The sequence below is a fragment of the Meles meles genome, chromosome 17 (genome assembly GCF_922984935.1).
Source record: "Meles meles chromosome 17, mMelMel3.1 paternal haplotype, whole genome shotgun sequence".
NCBI lineage: Eukaryota > Metazoa > Chordata > Mammalia > Carnivora > Mustelidae > Meles > Meles meles.
In genome coordinates this window covers 21,209,906-21,230,267 of record NC_060082.1, presented here as the reverse complement: position 1 = coordinate 21,230,267, position 20,362 = coordinate 21,209,906, and the positions used below count along the sequence as shown (strand labels likewise).

Here is a 20,362-nt window from a genome sequence, read left to right as displayed (position 1 = left end):
TTACTTCAAAACAAAAATATGGGCGCCTGGGTGGCTCAGAGGGTTAAGCCTCTGCCTTCGGCTCAGGTCATGATCTCAGGGTCTTGGGGTCGAGTTTCGCATTGGGCTCTCCGCTCAGCGGGAAGCCTGCTTCTCCCTCTCTCTCTGCCCGTCTCTCTGTCAGATAAATAAATAAATAAAATCTTAAAAAAAAAAAACCCACAGTAAGTTTCCTAAATAGCTATCTTTTATTCAAAACAAAACAAAACAAAACCGTACTACACTACAGATTACATATCTTAAATTTTTAATTTTGGATTTATGAAGAGTGACTTCACACCTTTTTGGGTATTTGTTTTTATAACTAACTTTCATCCTTTTATGAAGTAATGAAACAACTCACTTAAAAATAGGGGAAAAAAAAACCCATCAGAAGCAGACATTCTAATTTTGTAATCTGGTAACACGAATCTTAAACTTAGCTAGTTGAATATGAAGGATAAAAAAAGGTCTGGATTTCTAATAATTGTTCTAATAATTGTTTAGAATTTTAAAAATACCATATTCGCCCTCTGATCTTAACAAATAGATTTCAATGCCTTCAGTAAATAAATAAAGACCTGCCCCCCCCTTTCTTATATAGTGACGCACAAAGGCCTATCATTACCACGAGTGGCACAATGTTGTCCTTAGCACTCAGCTATTTTCACAGCCATGGCAAAACACCTCCGGGCCAGTTCAAGTTTTATTTTCTAATTTCATTTTCATTTATAAACACAAATTTTGTTTTCTTTGGAAGGAATGTTCTACATTGGATTACTTTTTTCTTTTAATTCTGGATGGAAAATGTAATAATCCCACGATTTATACGGGCTGTGGATCAGCAGCCTAATTTTAAGATGACATAGTCAGGCTCTGACGTCACCGGCAGAAACACCTGTTTGACCGGAAGTTGTGATGATGCTACTACCTTCATGTAAACATCCCAGGCATTTCGAGTCTTTCTTTCGGGCAGTTGTTTTTTTCCTCCGTTTCGCCATAATGTCGGCCACAGTCCCCACGCGTCGTTTCCATGGGCCCGTGGGCCTTTATGAGCGTCCCTAACCCCTAAAGACAAGAGCGGGGCTGGGCCGAGCCCTGGAAGCCGGCTGGTGAGGCGTCCGCGTAGGCCCGGACGGCAGTTTAACCACTCGTGTGCCGCATTCTCCCCGCACACCTGCTCTGCGCGCTCCGGCCGCCGGGCCGCCTGCGTCGGGAGGACTCACGCGTTCGCGCGGAGGAGACCGGCTCCGGCTCGGGCAGCCCGGCGGGGCGGGGAGAGGCGGGACCGGCAGCGCAGGGGCCGGGCGTGCGGAGGCAGAGCCGGCCGGCGGAGGCGGGCTTTCTCCAGCCGCGGTCGCACTTTCTCGGCTCGCTCGGTCCGGGCGGTCGGACCATGTCTTGGCTCCGCGCTGCGCTGCGGGGGACGAGGCTGGTTCGGAGCGGGAGCGCCTCAAAGGGCGGGTTCGGCGGGGTAGTGGGAGCTGCGGACTCTGGGTACGGGGCGCGGCGGGCAGAACACGGGGGGTTCGGCGTGGCGCGGAAGCGGGTTCAGCGTGGCGCGGAGGCCTCGCAGGGGTCTGGACCGAGCGGTGGGCGCGGGCGCCTCTTTTCCTGGCGCCGGGTGGGCCCTCGGAAGGCGGCGGGAGCCCGGGGATGGTGGGCGGTGAATGATGCCCTAAACCGTAGTGCCTTCTTACGGATCGTGTGACTTTTCCATCGAAAACACCCGAGTTGTGGTATTGGGGGAGCTTGAAACCCCCGCCCCGTCTAATAAATTGGGATTTCAGATGAACAGCGATTAATTTTTAGTCTTAGTGTGTCCGAAATATTGCGCGGATTATATATAGATCCGGCAGTTACTCGCTTTTTATGTGAAGTCCTAATGTAATCGATCGTTCTGCATTTTTATTTGCTAAACCTGGCAACCGTCCTGCAAGAAGTGAAGGGGGAGGGGCACCTGGGTGGCTCAGTGGGTTAAGCCGCTGCCTTAGGCTCAGGTCATGATCTCAGGGTCCTGGGATCGAGTCCCACATCAGGCTCTCTGCTCAGCAGGGGGCCTGCTTCCCTCTCTCTCTCTGCCTGCCTCTCTGCCTACTTGTGATCTTTTTCTGTCAAGTAAATAAATAAAATCTTTAAAAAAAAAAAAAAAAAGAAGTGAAGGGGGAGCTTCCTACTAAAGGGCCCAGTCTTTGAGGATGGGGACTGTGACTTACTCATGTAGATGTCACCTCTGGCTAGACCGAGGATTGCTTTCCCTGTGCTTCCCGGTCTCCAGTACCCGGCCTGCGGTGGAGGACCCCGGCCTGGGCTGATGGCTGTGCGGCCCTTGGGCCCGAGCTGGTACTCCATAGTGGTTGTGACAGTTCCAGTGTCTGTGCCTGCCACTGCGCATCCATCCCTCTGTGGTGGAATCTCTTCCTTCCTACTTGGTTTGGTAACTGATCAGTTCTGCCAGACTGTAGGAACTTGATTACCTTTCTATTCCGAGCTGGTGACCCAGTCCAGAAGGTGCTGACCACGTGGTGTTAACTATTTGATTGACAGGTCCTTGAGCCCCTGATGTGTTTTTCCAGTGATGTGCGTCCCTGGGGCATTTAGCCTTTTGCCTACTTAGTATATAGGAGGCGCTCCATGAATGTGGTATGGCTAATGGGTGCATCAATGTTGAAGTGAAACGATTCTTGTACGTTTCTCTGTTGAAGTCTCTTTCCTTACTAGGTAGTAACTTTTGCCAAGCTCAGCCAAAATTGAAGGAGAAAGGTGCTTTCCAGAAACTTTCATTTGGGAGGGTAGGGGGTGATATATCAGATCCACCTCTTATCTCCTGTCACTCCCCAAGATAACTTGGGTATGAAGGTTTTACTGGAACTCCCGCTTCAATAGCAAATACTGTGGTAGACAGTTTGGGGATGACGGTTAGATGCTAGACCAGAGATGAAAAGGACTTGTTTTCTTAGTTGATAAACCAATTTGATTTATTACACCAAAGCACCTTCTGAGGTCCAGGCGGTGCCCATTGATTAACTTTTTTTTTTTTTTTTTTGGTTTATGCTCCAGGAACTCAGCCTGCTTTTTTCTTAACACACATCTCTGCTCTCCACCTAAGTTGGTTGCAATCTCCCTAGCATGCTACTCCTAATCTCTTCTTGAGATAAGTACACAGGCCCTTTTTGTTTTAAAGATTTCCTTGCTAATTATTGGGAAGCAAGGAATAGTAGATTGTAAACATTGGGGAGTTCTAATGTTATAATGTTCCATTGGGGTAGTTCCCTCTTCTCTTTGTAATTACTGAAGGTCATGTTTGTTACAGGCAACCTTATTCTAAGTGTGTGGGCATAGCTATGTAGGTCAGCCACTCATCATCCAAGGATAAAATGTAAAAAATCCATTTAATTTTTTTTTTTTAAGTAAGCCCCACTGTGGCGCTCAAATTCATAGTCCTGAGATCAAGAATCACATGCTATCCCAACTATGCCAGCTAGCTGCCCCCAACATTTAAATTTTAAATGCTCTCAAATGAATGAGTGAAGTGTTTGGAAGGAGAAGTTTTTCTGTCAAAACTTGAATTTGGAACATAATCATGAGGAGACTATTTTTGAAAATACTTGAAACTTCAGTTCTTTATCTTATTCTCTTAATCTTTAGATATTTGAGAAATTCTCTTTTGAAGCCCATATTCTATGATTCTTTTTGAAGATTTGTAATTTTTCTCTAACTAATTTACATCAGGATGTTGTACATGGTTTGGACAAGGCAATAGGTCCTGGCTGATCAAGAAAGATAAAGTGGATGGGGAAAAGTTCTAGGAGTAGGGAGAGAGATTTGGTAATATAAAACTGGTCAATATTTTAGTGAATATGTTACTGTTACAATGAATGCCTCCTTTTACAAGCTCCCAACAGCTGGGTTTTAAATAATACATACCTGGAGGGTCCATGTAATCAGGAAATGATAATAATAGTGTTAAATGTTATTGAACATTTACTGTGATCAAGGTGCTGTTCTGCTTTCTAACAATTCATTTAATCTTCATAAAACCCTTTGAGGTGGGAGTAACTATTAGTCCTACTTTACAGATTGGGAAACTTGGAGCTATGAGTGTTGTGGTTGACATACCTTTGTTTCTTTAAAATTTTTGAAATTTTGTAGGTTCTCTGTGTCACAGTGTTCATGGAGATTTGGCATATTTTAATACAAAAGGAAACTTTTAGAAAACTAATGGTCAGGTCAAGGTCATACATTAGGACAGTCTGTTTGAAATTTGGTGTTCAGAAATAAGAGTGTGCCAGGCTTTACACTAGGTTAATGTGGTTCACCAAATAATTAAGGACATTGGTAGGCTAGAGAAGCACACAGTCCCTTTTGGTTTTTGTAAACAAGTACTTTGCAAACTGGTATTTTTTTTTTTTTTAAGATTTTATTTATTTATTTATTTGACAGACAGAGATCACAAGTAGGCAGAGAGGGAGGAGGAAGCGGGCTCCCTGCGGAGCAGAGAGCCGGACGTGGGGTTCGATCCCAGGACCCTGGGATCATGACCTGAGCTGAAGGCAGAGACTTACCCCACTGAGCCACCCAGGCGCCCCTAAACTGGTATTTTTGTACTACTAATAAGTAAAACTCTTTTTTTTCTGTTTCGTAATTTGGGTATATATTTGCATATCAGGTTTTCATTAAATGGATCTCATTTGGTATATTATCATTAATGATTATCTTTAATGTTTAAAGCTGCACTGCCTTTTAAAATTCTTTTTAGGATGGGGAACAGCACATCATCATCTTTGGGGAAGTCAGCAACTGCTCCTGTGAATCAGATTCAAGTGAGTGATGTGGGAGACATAGGAAAAAACTTTCCTCTGTAGAAAAACAATTGTGTTTTACACATTTAATATGCATATTCAGTATCCAACCTGACATAGTTTGGTAAATGAATTACAAAATGTATAGTTTAAAATGTGCTATCAAAATAATCCATGTGACAGAAAAGTTCTAGATCATATTGGTAGCCAAAATTTATGAGATTTATTATTAATGGAGTCTTTACTCCCTCTAAGTTGGGTCTGTGAGGTTAGCTCCTCCTTTCCCTCAGACCTACCTCTGTCTCCCCTTGATACCAGTAAGGCTGCCCTTCGCCAGGGATACTGTTTGATTTTGGCCTGGGAAGCTGCTTCACAGCTTTCTCCCCCAGCACAGAACTGAGCGTGCTGTAGTTACTTTATAAATGATCCTCTTAGCGACACCATTCGCTGCTGTGTACTGTTTTCCTCTCTTTCACTGCAAAACCCAGTTAATTCTGCCTCAGAAAAACTTCTCTGGTATGTATGTATGTATGTTTTTCTTCCCTCGCAGTCCAGAAGACACACTCATGTTTTTCTTTCTTTGTTCCTCATCACCAGCCACGACAACATAAATAACATTTCTGCCTTTAATTTATTTGGCTAAAAAAGTATTCACTCACAGCTGATGAATGTAAGAGCAATGCTAGAAACCTGTTGTGAGGGAATTTCCTTCTTAAAGCGAGAATACAAAATGATGAAAATTTAGCTAGGTTGAGCCTGAGGGAGATGAGAAGGGTTGTTTGAGACACTCTGGGCTGTTATCTTGAGTTTCAACTCAGTTTGGAATCTCATTGTTTTGTTTTGTTTTTTTTTTAAGATTTTATTTATTTGACAGACAGAGATCACAAGTAGGCAGAGAGAGAGGAAGGGAAGTAGGCTCCCTGCTGAGAAGGGAGCCCAATGAGGGGCTGGGCGTTGGTGGTATAGTGGTGAGCATAGCTGCCTTCCAATGAGGGGCTGGATCCCAGGACCCTGGGATCATGACCTGAGCTGAAGGCAGAGGCTTTAACCCACTGAGCGACCAAGGCGCCCCTTCATTGGTGTTTTTACTGCATGTCAGCACCCTGGATGCTCAGCTCTCTATACATGATGGTCTCAATGTGCCTATAACCTAAGTGGGCATGGTGGAGGAAAGAGCTTTTTTTTGGTGTTGGAACAAGTTGAGTTAAATCCTAGTGTTGTGAACTTCTCAGCCTCAATTTTCTCATCTATAAAATGGATTCATTCATACATCTCTAGTATGACTGGCATTCTCCAAGGCAGACTTCTGTACTGAATATTAGGAGTAATCAGAAGAGAAAGCATGAAAATTGACCCACTTGCAGAGAGCTAGACTGTGCTGTAAAACCGTTTTTACTTGGGTGCTGTGACACCCAAGGATGGATGTAACTTTAGAATTACTTTGCCTGGGTACTCTACTTTCTGATTTTTGGCTTTCATCTTGAAGGTGTTGCTTATGACCCATATAAGAACAATATAGATGCTTGGGTGCTAGACTTACCTATTCAGAATCCCTTGAAGGACCTGGACATTCATATATTTAGAAACAAAAAAGAAAACAAACTTCACAGGCAATGCAGATGCATAGGAAAATCTCATGGTCTTTGTGATAAAGGCCTGAAGAGTAGTTTCCAAACCAGGCTGATAGTAGAATCCTCTTGGAAGTTTAAAAAAAAAAAAAAGGTTTTGACTTCTGCCTGAAACCTTTGAATCAGCATTTCTGGTAGTAGCTTTTCCAGGAATAAGAAATAAGAATGCCTTATCAATACTGTAATGACAATGACAGTTTTTTTTTTTAACTATAAAGATACAAAGGAAGGAGTGAAAGTTGAGGGGGTAAATTGTTTTTATACCTGGATCAGTGAAAGCTTTACATTTTAAATGGAAATCATATATCAGTCCTCACCATTAAAAGTTAGGAAAGGTAAGGAGTTAGCTCTTGAACACCTACTGAGTATTTAAGAGGCAATGTTAAAGAGTTAAGTGCCTGGTCTGTAGAATCAGACTGGTCTGGGCTTGGATCTTAGCTTTCCTGGTCTTATTAGGTGAGGACTCTGAGTAAGTCCCTTACCTTCCTCACTTTCCCCATCTGTGCCTCACTTTCCCCATCTGTAAAGTAGATATAATAATATGACCTGTCTCAGGATTATAGTGGAGGTTTACATGAGCTGGTAAAGGTTAGGTGTTAAGAATTGTGTCTGGCATACGGAGATGTTTGCTGTATATGAATTGGCTATGATTATTGTTGTTATCACTCCGTGCTAACTTTGCCTCTGTTATAGCCCATTTTTCCCCTAAAAGCATCCCTTTTAAATCGCAGTCTGCAAATGAGAAAAAAGATGACGGAGACTTAATTTGAGCACTGAATCATGAGTCTCCAAATCCATCCCCTTTCCACTATAATGGTTTCTTCCCAGAAGGTAATGTCTAGAATTTAAAAAAATTTTTGTTTGTTTGTTTGACTTCAGGAAACAATTTCTGATAATTGTGTGGTGATTTTCTCAAAAACATCTTGTTCTTACTGTACAATGGCAAAAAAACTTTTCCATGACATGAATGTTAAGTATAAAGTGGTGGAATTGGACATGCTTGAATATGGAAGTCAATTTCAAGATGCTCTCTACAGAATGACGGGTGAAAGAACTGTGAGTGTATCCTCTATTGTGTTTTTCCTCCAAATAAATTGTACCTGGGTCACCTACTGCCTAGGCCCTTATGTTATGTAAAGTGAGCCAAGCATTCTGTCTCATCCCCTGAGAATCTTTTTTGGATAAAGAAATGGCAGATCTGGGAACAAGATTCAGAGACTGAGAAACAGCAGAATTCATTATTTTATTTTTATTCTTGCCATATTTGTGTGTGTGTGTGTGTGTGTGTGTATGTTTTGACTAGGAGGGTGGGGTGATGGTGTTGTCATGAGCGCTTGCCTGTGAAACTTTTTTTTTTTTTTTTTAAGATTTTATTTATTTATTTTGACAGAGAGAGATCACAAGTAGGCAGAGAGGCAGGCAGAGAGAGAGGGGGAAGCAGGCTCCCTGCCGAGCAGAGAGCCCGATGTGGGACTCGATCCCAGGACCCTGAGATCATGACCCGAGCCGAAGGCAGCAGCTTAAACCACTGAGCCACCCAGGCGCCCGCCTGTGAAACTTCTTAAGATCCTCCTGGAGCTTTTCTCAAGATGAAATCCTTTCTCCCTTTACTTAAACAGTACAGACCATGGGTCAGTCTTCAGCTACTGTGCTAATAGGAGTGTTTTAGTTCTTCATGTTTTTAGATTTCTGAAATTTGTCCAACCATATGCATTTTTTCAGTGAAATGCGTTGTCGGGAAAATACATAATATTGCCATTTTCCTTCTGGTTTGTATATGCATGGAAGGGATTTATAAACAATAATTACAGACTGTGTTATTTTACCTTTTATGTGCCATAGCAGTTAGAAGGAAAGGCTTGAGCGTCAGATTGCCCTGGATTTAAATCCTAGCTCTGTCATTTGCTATCATTGGGATTTGGGGCAAGTTCCTGTGCCTCATTTCCCTCCAAAGTAAGGCTAAAATTAGTACGTACCTCAAGAGTTGTAAAGATTTAAGTGCTTTGTGAAACAGCTTAGTCTGCTGCCTGGCCCAAAAAAGTACCCAGAGTATGAGCATCCATTATTATTATGTGAAAGGTCTTATACTTCTGACTGTAGAGTGACACCTGATCTTTTGTTTATCCAACAGGTACCAAGAATATTTATCAATGGAACTTTTATTGGCGGTGCAACTGACACTCACAGGCTTCACAAAGAAGGGAAATTGCTTCCACTAGTTCATCAGTGTTATTTAAAAAAAAGTAAGAGGAAAGAATTTTAGTTATGTAGGTGCTCATAACGTTGCTAGTAAAATGTCAGTGATTTAAAGTGATAATGCTTGATAATGTCTTTTAAATGTTTGAGGATGTTTAAATATGTAAATTGTCTTCCTGAAAGTTGTAAAACAGTAAAGTGCTGTGGAAATCTCATCTTCCTATTTGCCAATTCTTGAGCAAAGGGGATGATAAAACTACAGGGGTGAAATTGTGTCAAAAGATAAGGAAATGGGCGCCTGGGTGGCACAGTCATTCAGCGTCTGCCTTCTGCTCAGGTCATGATCCCAGGGTCCTGGGATTGAGCCTTGCATCAGGCTCCCTGCTCAGTGGGGGGGCCTGCTTCTCCTTTTTTTTCTGCTGCTCCCACTTGTGTTCTCTCTCTCTCTGTCAAATAAGTAAAATCTTTAAAAGACAGAATAAAAATATTTTGGATACTTAATTAATCACATCTCTGTATCAAACTTATCAACAAGAATATTTTTAAATTTCATTTTATTTTTTTAAAAGATTTTATTTATTTATTTGACAAGAGAGAGGATGGTGAGAGGGAATACAAGCAGGGGGAGTGGGAGAGGGAGAAGCAGTCTTCCTGCTGAATAGGGAGCCCGATGTGGGGGATTGGGGGCTTGATCCCAAGACCCTGGGATCATGACCTTAGGCAAAGGCAGATGCTTAATCAACTGAGCCCACCAGATGCCTGTCAACAAGACTTTTTAAAGTGCACTTCCTGGGAAGTATTTTCCTAGCTGATCCTACAGTCACTAGAGCAGATTGCAAATTCTGGTAAGAAAAAACTCTTCCTCAGGGGTGAGAGGACAGTGCATTTTGAGTGAAGTGCTTCGGCTTTCTGATCAAGATGGACCAAGGAATCTGGGACAGTTCTGCAGGAGACATCTGGCGGCTTTTTTGGCAATATGCCATCAATGATGCTTCATATATGGATTTATTAAACTGCCATTAGGAGACCTTGGTAAAGCAAGATTTTGAATTATTTCATTCTCGTGTGGTAAATTAGAATACTGGAATGGAACAAAGAATAGCATGTCCTTTAGTCCTTTATTCTGCATTGTGCCAATGAGAAATTTTACGTGCTTGCTATGTTATCTTCACCTTCAAGACCTCTTATAATAAACCAGTAATCTAGTAATAAGTAAAATGTTTCTCTGAGTTCTGTGAGCCATTCTAGCAAATGAGTCGTTCCAAGGTCCTTGGAACCCTTAATCTAGAGCTGGTCAGTCAGGATAAGAGGTGACAACCTGGATTTCAGATTGGTGCCTGAAGCAGGGTTTGAGGGGCAGTCTTGTAGGACTGAGCAGCTGCCCTGACATGCCCATTCCAGATAACCAATACTTACTTAGTTTTAACTGAAAGGAGCTAGTTACAAAACCTAGGGTTATGGGGGAGGGATTTGGATAGGGACTACAATAAACCACTAAATCCTCAGTGAAAGAAAATCATTCCTAGTACTTAAACAGTGATTAATACCTATTAGATCAAGACAGAGAAATGTTCAAAACACAAATCACATTTCCTGGGTATGACCAGTAGGTAGGTGAATCTCTTGGAACAATAAATTCCTTTTTATATAATATGGGTAATACCATCTTCCTCAGTATTTATCTTGGGAAATGGAAGTAATGCAAATCACATCATACAGTGCTTAGTATAAATAGACTTTTTAATATGTAATGGTTATTATAATCACAGTGGCTCAGAAATATGATTATCTTGTGGACCCATCAGGATTTTCCAATGTCCTAGTTAAGATTTTAGGGAGGGGGATTTCCATTTCTTCTCTTTTCCCATGTCTTAGCGTGGGCTGTTATAGCCAAGTTTAGACAAGAAATATTTCTCAAATTTCTGGAGGCTGGGAAGGCCAAGATCAGGGTGCCCACTAATTTGGTTTTGGTGTGGGCCCGCTTTTTGGTTTGCAGATGGTCATCTTCTGTGTCTCTGCGGCAGGAGAGAGAGAAAAAAAGCAAGCTCTCTTGTCTCTTCTTGCAAAGGCACTAAACTATCATGAGGGCTTCACCTTCAAGCGCCAATGACCTTCCTAAAGGGGCCCCATCATCAAATACCATCACACTAGAAATCACGGTTTAACATACAAAATTTTGGGAGACATTTACTCCGTAATAGCATTCTTAGAGTTTGATAAAAGTATAATACAAAACTAAGGCAAAGCTAGGTATAAGTTGTCTCAGCAGGTATTTTTCCAGAACCAAAGGCTAGAAGAGAATGGTGATCAGTTTAAAGAAAAGGTGATGTTACCTTTTTTTCCCAGTCTTTTTTATTTTTAATGTTAAGATTTAGAAGATAAACTGTTTATTGTGGTCTGCTAGTATGAAAAAATTGACCATTTCTCATTTTATCATTAATTTATCCTTGAATTGCCCAAATGTCTAATAGGAAAGCTAAAAAGCTAAAAAACTGTTGAGAAAAAAATTGGTCTTTTGTCTAAATGGATCTGGATTGTTTACTAATATTATAAAAAATACCATTTGAAAATAGTTTTAAAGTCACATCTTCTTGGTAAGGTTTATTATTATTAAATATTTTTTTAAACTTAAAAAAAAGTTGAGACAGAAAGCAGAGGTGGGGGCAGGGGAGAGACTTCTGAAGCAGACTCTCTGGAGCGGGGAGCTTAACATGGGGCTCGATCCCAGGACCCTGAGATCATGACCTAAGCTGAAATCGCAGACTCCCTGTGGAGCGGGGAGCTTAACGTGGGGCTCAATACCAGGACCCTGAGATCATGACCTGAAGTGAAATCAAGAGTGGGTTACTTAAAGAACTGACCCACGTGGCACCCCCTATTGTTAAGTATATATATATATATATTTTTTTTTTTTTTTAAAGATTTTATTTATTTATATGACAGAGAGAGGGCCATAGAACACAAGTGGGGGAAACAGTACAGGGAGAGGGAGAAGCAGGCTTCCCACTGAGCAAGGAGCCTGATGTGGGGCTTGTTCCCAGGACCCTGGGATCATGACCTGAGCCGAAGGCAGCCGTTTAACCGACTGAGCCACCCAGGTGCCCCATATTGTTAAATATTTTTTAAGCCTAGTTTTCTTTATCCATGAAGAAATGCGTAATTTGTGATCTTACTTTCTCCATATAACTGCTGTCATCTTTATTTATTTTTTTAAAGATTTTTTACTTATTTGACAGGGAGAGATCACAAGTAGGCAGAGAGGCAGGGAGAGAGAGAGAGAGAGAGAGGGAGAGAGTAGCAGGCTTCCTGCTGAGCACAGAGCCCGATGGGACTTGATCCCAGGACCCTGAGATCATGACCTGAGCAGAAGGCAGCGGCTTAACTGAGCCACCCAGGCACCCACTGCTGTCATCTTTAAATAGAGAACTATAAGATTAACCAAATGTTCAAAGTTTTGGTAGGTATATTCTGATATAACTTGCTTCTACTCTTATGTATTACCTATATGCTCAGATCTTAGAAGTTTTCAGAAGTTAGGGGAATTCAGAGAGGAAAGAAATGCCTGCATTGGCACTAAAACTTTTTTTGTTTATATTAATTAATTGATTTTTGGTGTTAACATCACTTTTCCCAAGGGTAACTTTAAGTAATTTCTTCACAAAAGAAACCTGTTGAAAAACTTTTAGAATGTGCATTTTGGTTAAATCCAGAAATCCACTGGGAAAAGAGTCCTCAACCACATGTATTTTAAAGATACAGTTAGAGGCATTAAAAGGCTAATGTTAATTATCAAACTAATTTCATCTTATTGAAATATTATAACAGATTATGGATAGCCTCAGATTTTATAAGGCATATTAGAACCTTAAAATTCTTATTTCTTTAAAGAAATAAAAACCGGTGCCTGGGTGGCTCAGTTGATTAAGTGTCCACCTTTGGCTCAGTTCATAATCCTGGAGTCCTGGGATCAAGCCCCGCATTGGGCTCCCTGCTCAGTGTGGGGGAGCTTCCTTCTCTCACTCCCTCTCTCTCAAATAAACAAAATCTTGGGCGCCTGGGTGGCTCAGTGGATCAAATAAACAAAATCTTTGGGAAAAAAAAAAAAGTGAAAACCATTATTTGATGTGCATAGAGTTTATTTGGTGTATCTATCAGTTTCTACATAATACAATTGACCAGAAGCAGTTCCCGTAATGTGCATCTGCACTCCCTCCATGTCTACAATGATATACTCAGTATGGTCTTTTGCAAGGCGAGAAAAGGAAAGATTTCACAGTATCAGTGAAAACTTTTATCATGAAATAAATTTAATACATTAGTATTTCATCCATTTTCTATCAGAAAACAGCAAAATTACATTGTTAGTTATAGGTAGATTATTTACAGAAAATATGGAAGACTCAACAACGCATCAATAAGTTTATCAACAGACCTAAGAACCCCCCCCACCCCTCTTTTTAGGGTCCCTTCCTTTGAAATGAAACTTGTATAAATCAAACTTTGTATCCTTAAGCACCAGCTTGACAATTTTAATTTTCTTTCAATTTTATAAAATATTCCTGCTTTGAAAGGCAAAGTGAATATAAAAATGTGAATGTAATCAAACAAATGACTGGCCTGGATACTTTTTATTGCAACAATTGCAATGTTTTACAACAATATTCACATCTTTCAATGAACTTGCCTATAGGCTTGAAACAAAGTATTTGCTTTTTGTCTTGAAAAATTCCCCCCAAAAAGTAACCGTTTTTGAAACTGTACAACTGTTTTTCATTCATAGTGTTTAAATATGCAGCTTGGAGATTATGTTACACAAAGTCCAGCTTCTTGGATAATTTGTTATACCAAACAATAAAAAAACCTTAAACAACCACAAAATATTACTGATGGTAACAGTCATATACGTAGAATGTTATCAGTGTGCCCAGATTATCCTATTAATAGGTACTTAAACTACTAATGTACTATCAGGTTTTAAAACTTAACAGTTAAATTTCCATTATGTGAAAACAATAAGATCCTTTGAGTTCTGTACTTCAGAAACACTAACACTATTAAGGCATTACTTAATGAACAAGACCCTATGGAAAGTAACTAGTATGCCTGTGGAGAGCTAGTCATATTTTAAGGCAGTCAGAAGATTCATTTTTTTCACTTTAAGGCTCTTGCATACTTAAATTTTATTCTATGCAGGCATTATTCTGTGTAATTTAAGTATTCAGTAAGTGGTAAATTACAGATATCAAAGCCTTTATATAAAACAAATGGACAGTTTAGTACTTTAACATCTCTCCCCTAACCAAGTTTTTAAAAAAGATGATTTCATGTATCCCTCTGAAGAATTTCTTCATTATCAGAAGCTGGTAATAAAGGAAAAAAATATAACTCAAATGCATTACAAAAATGTCATCTACTCATACCACATTATATATAGTCCATGTTTAAAATAATAGTGCAACAAACACATTTGATTACAATTCGTTAGTTGTTCAATATTTTAACTTTTTTGGGTGTATATGGATTCTGAAGTTTACACTGCAAATAAAAACTAGTATTTAAACAAAAGTTCCAATATTCTGTCAATTATATGTGGTAATGATACATAAAATAGCAAGGCTTTATCTTATTTACTACTCTTAACAATCCAAGTGTTCATTAAGTGAAACCAACAGAAATGTAGCTAACTTACTAGTTCTTTTGTTCAGTTTTCTGATAACTTCTAAAAGTACAGAAGTCTAAATATATTTTAAAATTCAGTATCACTTGTGTTCATAAAATTAATATGACACATGGTGGTGCTAAATTAAAAAGCAAAGGGAAAAATCTCTGTAGGCTCAGAAACAGCTTTTGTGTATTTTCATTGTATTTCTGTAATTTATAATCATTGAAAATAATCACCTTAGTTTCAGTAATAGAATTTTGAAATGCAACTTCTCTAGTTTATATTTCTACCAATTTCCAATATAATTTGAAACTGTCACGGTTTAGGAAAATGTGTTATTTATTATAATTTCATTCAAGCATATGTTTAACATTAGATTTCTACATGAAAAAATATTGCCATAGAATTTTTAAATTCGTAATTTTTCAAAAGCATAAAACTTACCAATTAAAAAACTGTTAAATGTGAATACAAGTTTATATATAAGCTCAGTTAAGTACTTAGTAGATGAAAGATTTGAAAGTGGTTTTTATATGGAAATATGAACATGAGATATGCTATTTTTTGAGTATTCAGTTAATTATTTTTCTAAGAGTGCTTTTTCTAAGAGCAAAGTAGATCTAGAATTGCAAAGGCTGAATAAACTTACTTAAAGGCCACAAAATTTTTGCAACCATCTAATGCAAAAGGTATATAATATAATTTGATTTGGGGAGAAAATAAATTAATCCAATTATTGTTCCAAGACATCTGCCCATTATTAATTTGAAAAATATGACCTGAAATCTGCAAAGAGATTCATCCCAACTTTGAATATGGGTGATTTTCCATTCATTCATTTTATTACCGAGGTAAGATTAGAAACAGAAGACAAAAATGTCAGAATAAAGTAATTTTAAGAAAACGAACAAACAAAAAAACGAGGTATAATCTTCCAACAAGGAAGATTAGGAAGCAAATAATAGGGAAATGCTAAATAAAATCTGTACAGTATATATAACTAAATTCATAGCTTTTTCCTAATTCTTCCCGGTACATGTTTATATTGAGGCTATAGAACATTTCTCTAGAGGGGATATTACCTTAACAAATCACCCCAAACCTATGGCATGTAAATCTAGAGTTTTTTCTTTTTGATAACTTACTCTAAGGGCACCACTTTTTAAGAAATTTTTATCTGTGGGTATATAATCTTTAAGTTAAATTACGTAAGTCCAATAAGTGATCACAATAATTTCTTTTTAATTATTGTTTAGATGTACTTTTAAATTTTTTTTCACTTAACTGTCAGATCCTCCAATTTATTTAGGAATTTTGCCTTAAATTTCCAAAATAATTTTGTATCTTTTTTGCAAAATCTCCAAAAATGAGGGCAAATCCTGATACAATGATAAACTATCATTTGTAGATTTACCTGTTATTTTAAAAGGTTAATCAAATGCTTATTAATAGTGTTTCTTCATTTAGATAAGTTTTTCTAGGCATATCCAAATGGATGTTAAACTTGCAATGTGTTACTTTCTCTTGATCAGACAATAGGGACTTCTGAATCAAAAATACTCACCTTCACTGTAAACATTTTTCTTCCATACCTTCCCACTCAGAATAGGAATGTTTTAATGAATTACTAAGCCAACTGATTGGTTATTTGAAAACATTTTATCATTTGAAACATATATCGTCTATTAACAATGTTTCTAATTTAAAAAATTCTAATTTGTATTGCAAGCCCTCCTCCTGATTTAAACTTTTATACAGATATTAAATCATTGATTCTTCTAAGATCCCAGCATCAAGATAGGTTACATTTCAAAGATAACAAAATTGAAGGTTAAACTGGTTGTCTACAGTCCCCCAAAGTAAGATAAAGCAAGAGGTTCCAGAGGGGTAACATTAAATTCCATTCACTAGTATCTTCCTCACTAATGTTTTCATAAAACAGTGACTAAACTAAATAATATGTTAACTGTTAATAAATGGCATTTTCAAGAAGTTCCAACAAATAAAGAGTATAAGATTAGCTTTGTTTTACTAATTATAACTATATCCTGAAAATATTTACATATTTTCTAGGAAATAAAGTATATTTTTCTTAGAATTGTTTTTAAAGCAACATCTCCCTAAATATTAATGTAGTAATAATCCTAAAAGTAATTCAGAAAATAAAACTTCTTTATCACTTGAGTACATTTTATTCATTATGAGGTAAAGTTTTAAAATTTTTTCTATAGGGCTATATATTATATATAGCTTGTTGAGATATTAATTGTAATTGAGAATTACAATGAACCACAAAAGCATACATGTTCACAAATTTGTTTTGCTACTCCTAAAGCAATCATGTATAGATACATTATTTCCTAATACCTAAAAAGATAAAAGTTTTGAATAATTTTATTTCACCACCTAACTCTTATGAGTCCATGTCTTCCCATTCTGTGGGGAGATGAATTCTGGAATGGGAATGAAGAGCCCAAGATTGCTAGATCCAGTGCTCCAAAGCCATACTCTTTTAGACCTTGGGTCCCTAACCTACATTAAAAATCACCTTTTAAATTTCACACTTTTTTCTTCCTTAAATCTTACCCTAATCCATTTAATTAGATGTATGTGAATCTTCAAAACGGTCACATCTAGTCTTACTTCTCTGATGGACTGGTTGGCTTGTGAACATCTAAAAGCACTATAGGAGAAGTACACAACTGAAGGAAATAAACTTTAATGCTGTTATATTCCAGTTAACATTTCTATTAGGAATAAAAAGTTAGATCATGTTATAATTTTTAAGATCTTGGGTTTACTTAGAAACTTCAAAAACTATTACATGATTTTACTAGGCTCTTTAAACTTTAAATTCAATCCGAATATATTTTAATGTTATCAAAAGTAGCTAATACCTTACATCCGATGCTTGACAGAGGGCCAAAAACCAGAATGATATCAGAAGCGATGTACGAGGGTGGTGGTGCACACACACTACCTTGCTGACAAAAAAATCCTCAGGTAAATATCATAACATTTACAAACTGCTACTAGTTGCCTTGAAGGAATGGCTCATAGCAAAGCCAGCATTGTTAAATGAGTTTGAAAGGGGCATTTTCTTGTCACTTCCAGAGCCCAAATTTCTTACGAAACAGAAAATATCTTCACAAATTCTAACGCTACTCAAGTCCCCGTTTGCCCTCAAAACAAAACCTCTGACTCCTAACCACACAGAAGGTTATAATTTACATTTACTAGTTTGACTTTTCATATGACAATGAGAAGGGCTTTATAAATCCTTCAGTAAATCATTATTAGCAAAAGAATACAAAAAAATTGAAATTTTATGTTATCTTAAACAACCATAATATAATTATGAGCAAAAATATTGGGATTTCAATAGGTTAAACCTCCCCAGAAAGAAGGACATTTGCTCAAGAAAATAATGCACTTTAGTGTAATGAAAAGAAAGTTTAATATACACAACAAGTAAAATAGAAAAAAAAATTTTCTTACAGACTGGTTAGTGGTAATGTTTCTCAAAAGTTGCCTTTCAAATGTGAAAGACCTAGCTTGCTTTATTATTTTTTAAAATATCAAAAAAGAGTATCTTGCCACAAATGAATAATGGACAGAGATACGTCACTGACATATTTACAATCAGGAAATATCTAAAACCCATTTATAACTGACTAAAAAAATAGTTAAAGGTAATTAGAATATTTAAAGTAAGGAAAAAGCTAATCTGGTTGCAGTTGAGATTTTAATTATCATACTTTCATATTTATGAGTGGGGGAGTTAAATGCTTAAAACAGTTTGTTGTTTATGTTTGTTAAGACTATGAAAAAAAAGAAAAAGTGTGGCTACACATGGCTATGTTGTTGTATTTCAGCACAAACTGTCAAGTCATGCCCCCACTCACAGCAATAAAATGCACCAAAACAAAAAGCAAACCAAACATACTTCCTCAGCTGACACAAACTTTAGTGTCTTTTCTCAGGGGTTTTCCACTCTTTTTCTGGTTAATGTAACAATCCTACAAGTGTAAATAAAATATCAGATTTAAAGTATATTTTTCATTGAGTAAGAAAGCTGTTATTTATGTGATCTTAGAAAACTCCAAGGAATTTGTAAAAATGTGTTCATAATTTAATTAAATTTTTTTTTAAAACCCCTTGGTATAAAAATTTACAGATGAATTTGATATTCCATCACAGTTACATGGTCCAGTGCATTTCAGAGTATTTAGACATTGTCACAGCTGTCCTTTCCCAATGCAGTTAAAACTTCAAGCACTTTTCGAACAAGTGACATGATATAGAACTACTTACTTTTGGCTCTCACTTCTCTTAAGTACAAATGAGATTATTCACCATAGCAAAACTGATTATTTTACAGTGTCTATCAACAAAGCGTTCTCTGTTAGAAAGGGGGAGCTACAGTGTATTCTGAAGCTATTTCCCAAGAGCTAGTTTAGTAGACAGAAAGAACTTTGGGCTCATCTTTTTTTTTTTCTTTTTTGGAAAGGTAAATTTTCCATTATGCACATACTATACTATCATCATCTTTCATTGGATTAAGATTAGCTGGGAAGTAGCTACATATTTTTAGCGAGATCACTGATGGCAACAGACCTCTGATATCATGCTGGTGCTTATGGTTAAATCATATCTAATGTGAAATTCCGAATTACATCTAAGGCTCCAGTATCAAAGCCACACATATCCAACATGCCTCTATCATCTGGGTCTGCAATGGTAAAACCATTTGATGTCATTCCACAAACAATCAATTTAGCTGGAATGTCCATTTTCTGTAGGAAAAGATCAAAATACATATTTAAGAAATTTATATAAGCAAAAGCAAATAATCTCCAAAATTAAAACACTTCCAAGGCCATCGCAATTTTTCATTCCAAAGTCAATTTTTTTTTCTCTCCATAAAATCTGTTAATCTATCAAGGTTAGACTCTGATCTTTAGAACAGAAAATAACATTGTGTTAACAGCCTGCCTGAAATTCTCGCTTCTCTGTTTATGGGCCATAGAGTGCATTCTTAGGCAGCCAAGAGGCTTTCTACTTATGAAATCTGTCAGGACATTTGGGGACATCAGATATTTCTACCAATATATTAAACACTGGGGCAGTGTGTGTGGGTATATATAAAGAAATATTTCTCTGCAATTATCAACTTTTGGTCTATGGTTTTGTTATATATGATATATGCATGTCACATGTAAGAACTTGTTTTACAGCTATGACTTAAGGTTAAAATAACTGAATTTTGGAGAAAAACCAATAATCATTGAGTATATAATATGTCAGATACCATAATGAACTCTTTAACTTATCTACTGTAACTGTTAAAATAACCCTAAAAGGTAAGTAGTGCTATTAAATACTATGGCATACATCAGTTAAATAATTTGCTTAGGTCTGCAGTTAGTAAAAGGGAAAGACCCAGGACTCAGAACCCAGGCTGCCTTGACTACAAATTCTATTCTCTCCCTTTCTCTCAAACTTAAACATACAGGGGCGCCTTAGGTGGCTCAGTGGGTTAAGCCTCTGCCTTTGGCTCATGATCTCTGGGTCCTGGGATCAAGCCCCGCATCAGGCTCTCTGCTCAGCAGGGAGCCTGCTTCCCCCTGCCTCTCTGCCTACTTGTGACCTCTGTCTGTCAAATAAATAAATAAAATCTTAAAAACAAAACAAAACAAACAAAAAAAAAAACCTTAAACATACATTAGAATCCCCAGGAGCGTTTGTTAAAACACAATCCCACTCTCCAGTTTCTGAGTCAGCAGGTCTCCCATGGGGTCTAGGAATTTGCATTTCTAGCAAGGTCCCAGGCTAAGGCTGCAGATAGGAAAACCCCAATTTGAGAAATAGCACTCCTCATCAAGTTCTACTTCTTCTCATCACACTAGCCACAATTCAAGTGCCTGACAGCCATATGTGACTAGTGGTTACCACATTGGGTACTATAGCTAAACAACATTTCCATGATTTGAGAGCTCAACTGGAGAGCACTGATTAGAACACAGAAGTAGCCATGAATCTTAAAACACAGATGA

The 20,362-nt window shown here is 37.8% G+C and overlaps 2 protein-coding genes across 4 annotated transcripts in view; one reads left to right on the top strand and one right to left on the bottom strand.

The window, feature by feature from the left end:
• Positions 1-993: 993 nt before the first annotated feature.
• On the top strand, positions 994-8,859 carry GLRX2 (glutaredoxin 2). 3 transcript variants are annotated; one of them, XM_045982857.1, is made up of 4 exons: positions 994-1,130; positions 4,778-4,841; positions 7,328-7,504; positions 8,580-8,859. In XM_045982857.1, exons 2-4 carry the CDS (start codon positions 4,779-4,781, stop codon positions 8,709-8,711), a joined length of 372 nt encoding a protein of 123 aa, XP_045838813.1. In that variant the 5' UTR covers positions 994-1,130; position 4,778; the 3' UTR covers positions 8,712-8,859. The 3 variants fall into 3 exon arrangements, with proteins under 3 accessions (XP_045838813.1, XP_045838815.1, XP_045838814.1); XM_045982859.1 differs by lacking the exon at positions 994-1,130 and adding an exon at positions 1,170-1,515; XM_045982858.1 differs by lacking the exon at positions 994-1,130 and adding an exon at positions 4,575-4,614.
• A 4,506-nt stretch (positions 8,860-13,365) lies between these two features.
• RO60 (Ro60, Y RNA binding protein) overlaps positions 13,366-20,362 on the bottom strand; it is a 28,680-nt gene continuing 21,683 nt past the window's right edge. Inside the window, exon 9 of the mRNA XM_045982668.1 lies at positions 13,366-19,102. Coding sequence (XP_045838624.1) covers positions 18,950-19,102 — 153 coding nt within the window. The 3' untranslated portion in view covers positions 13,366-18,949. The remainder of the gene's footprint in view (positions 19,103-20,362) is intronic.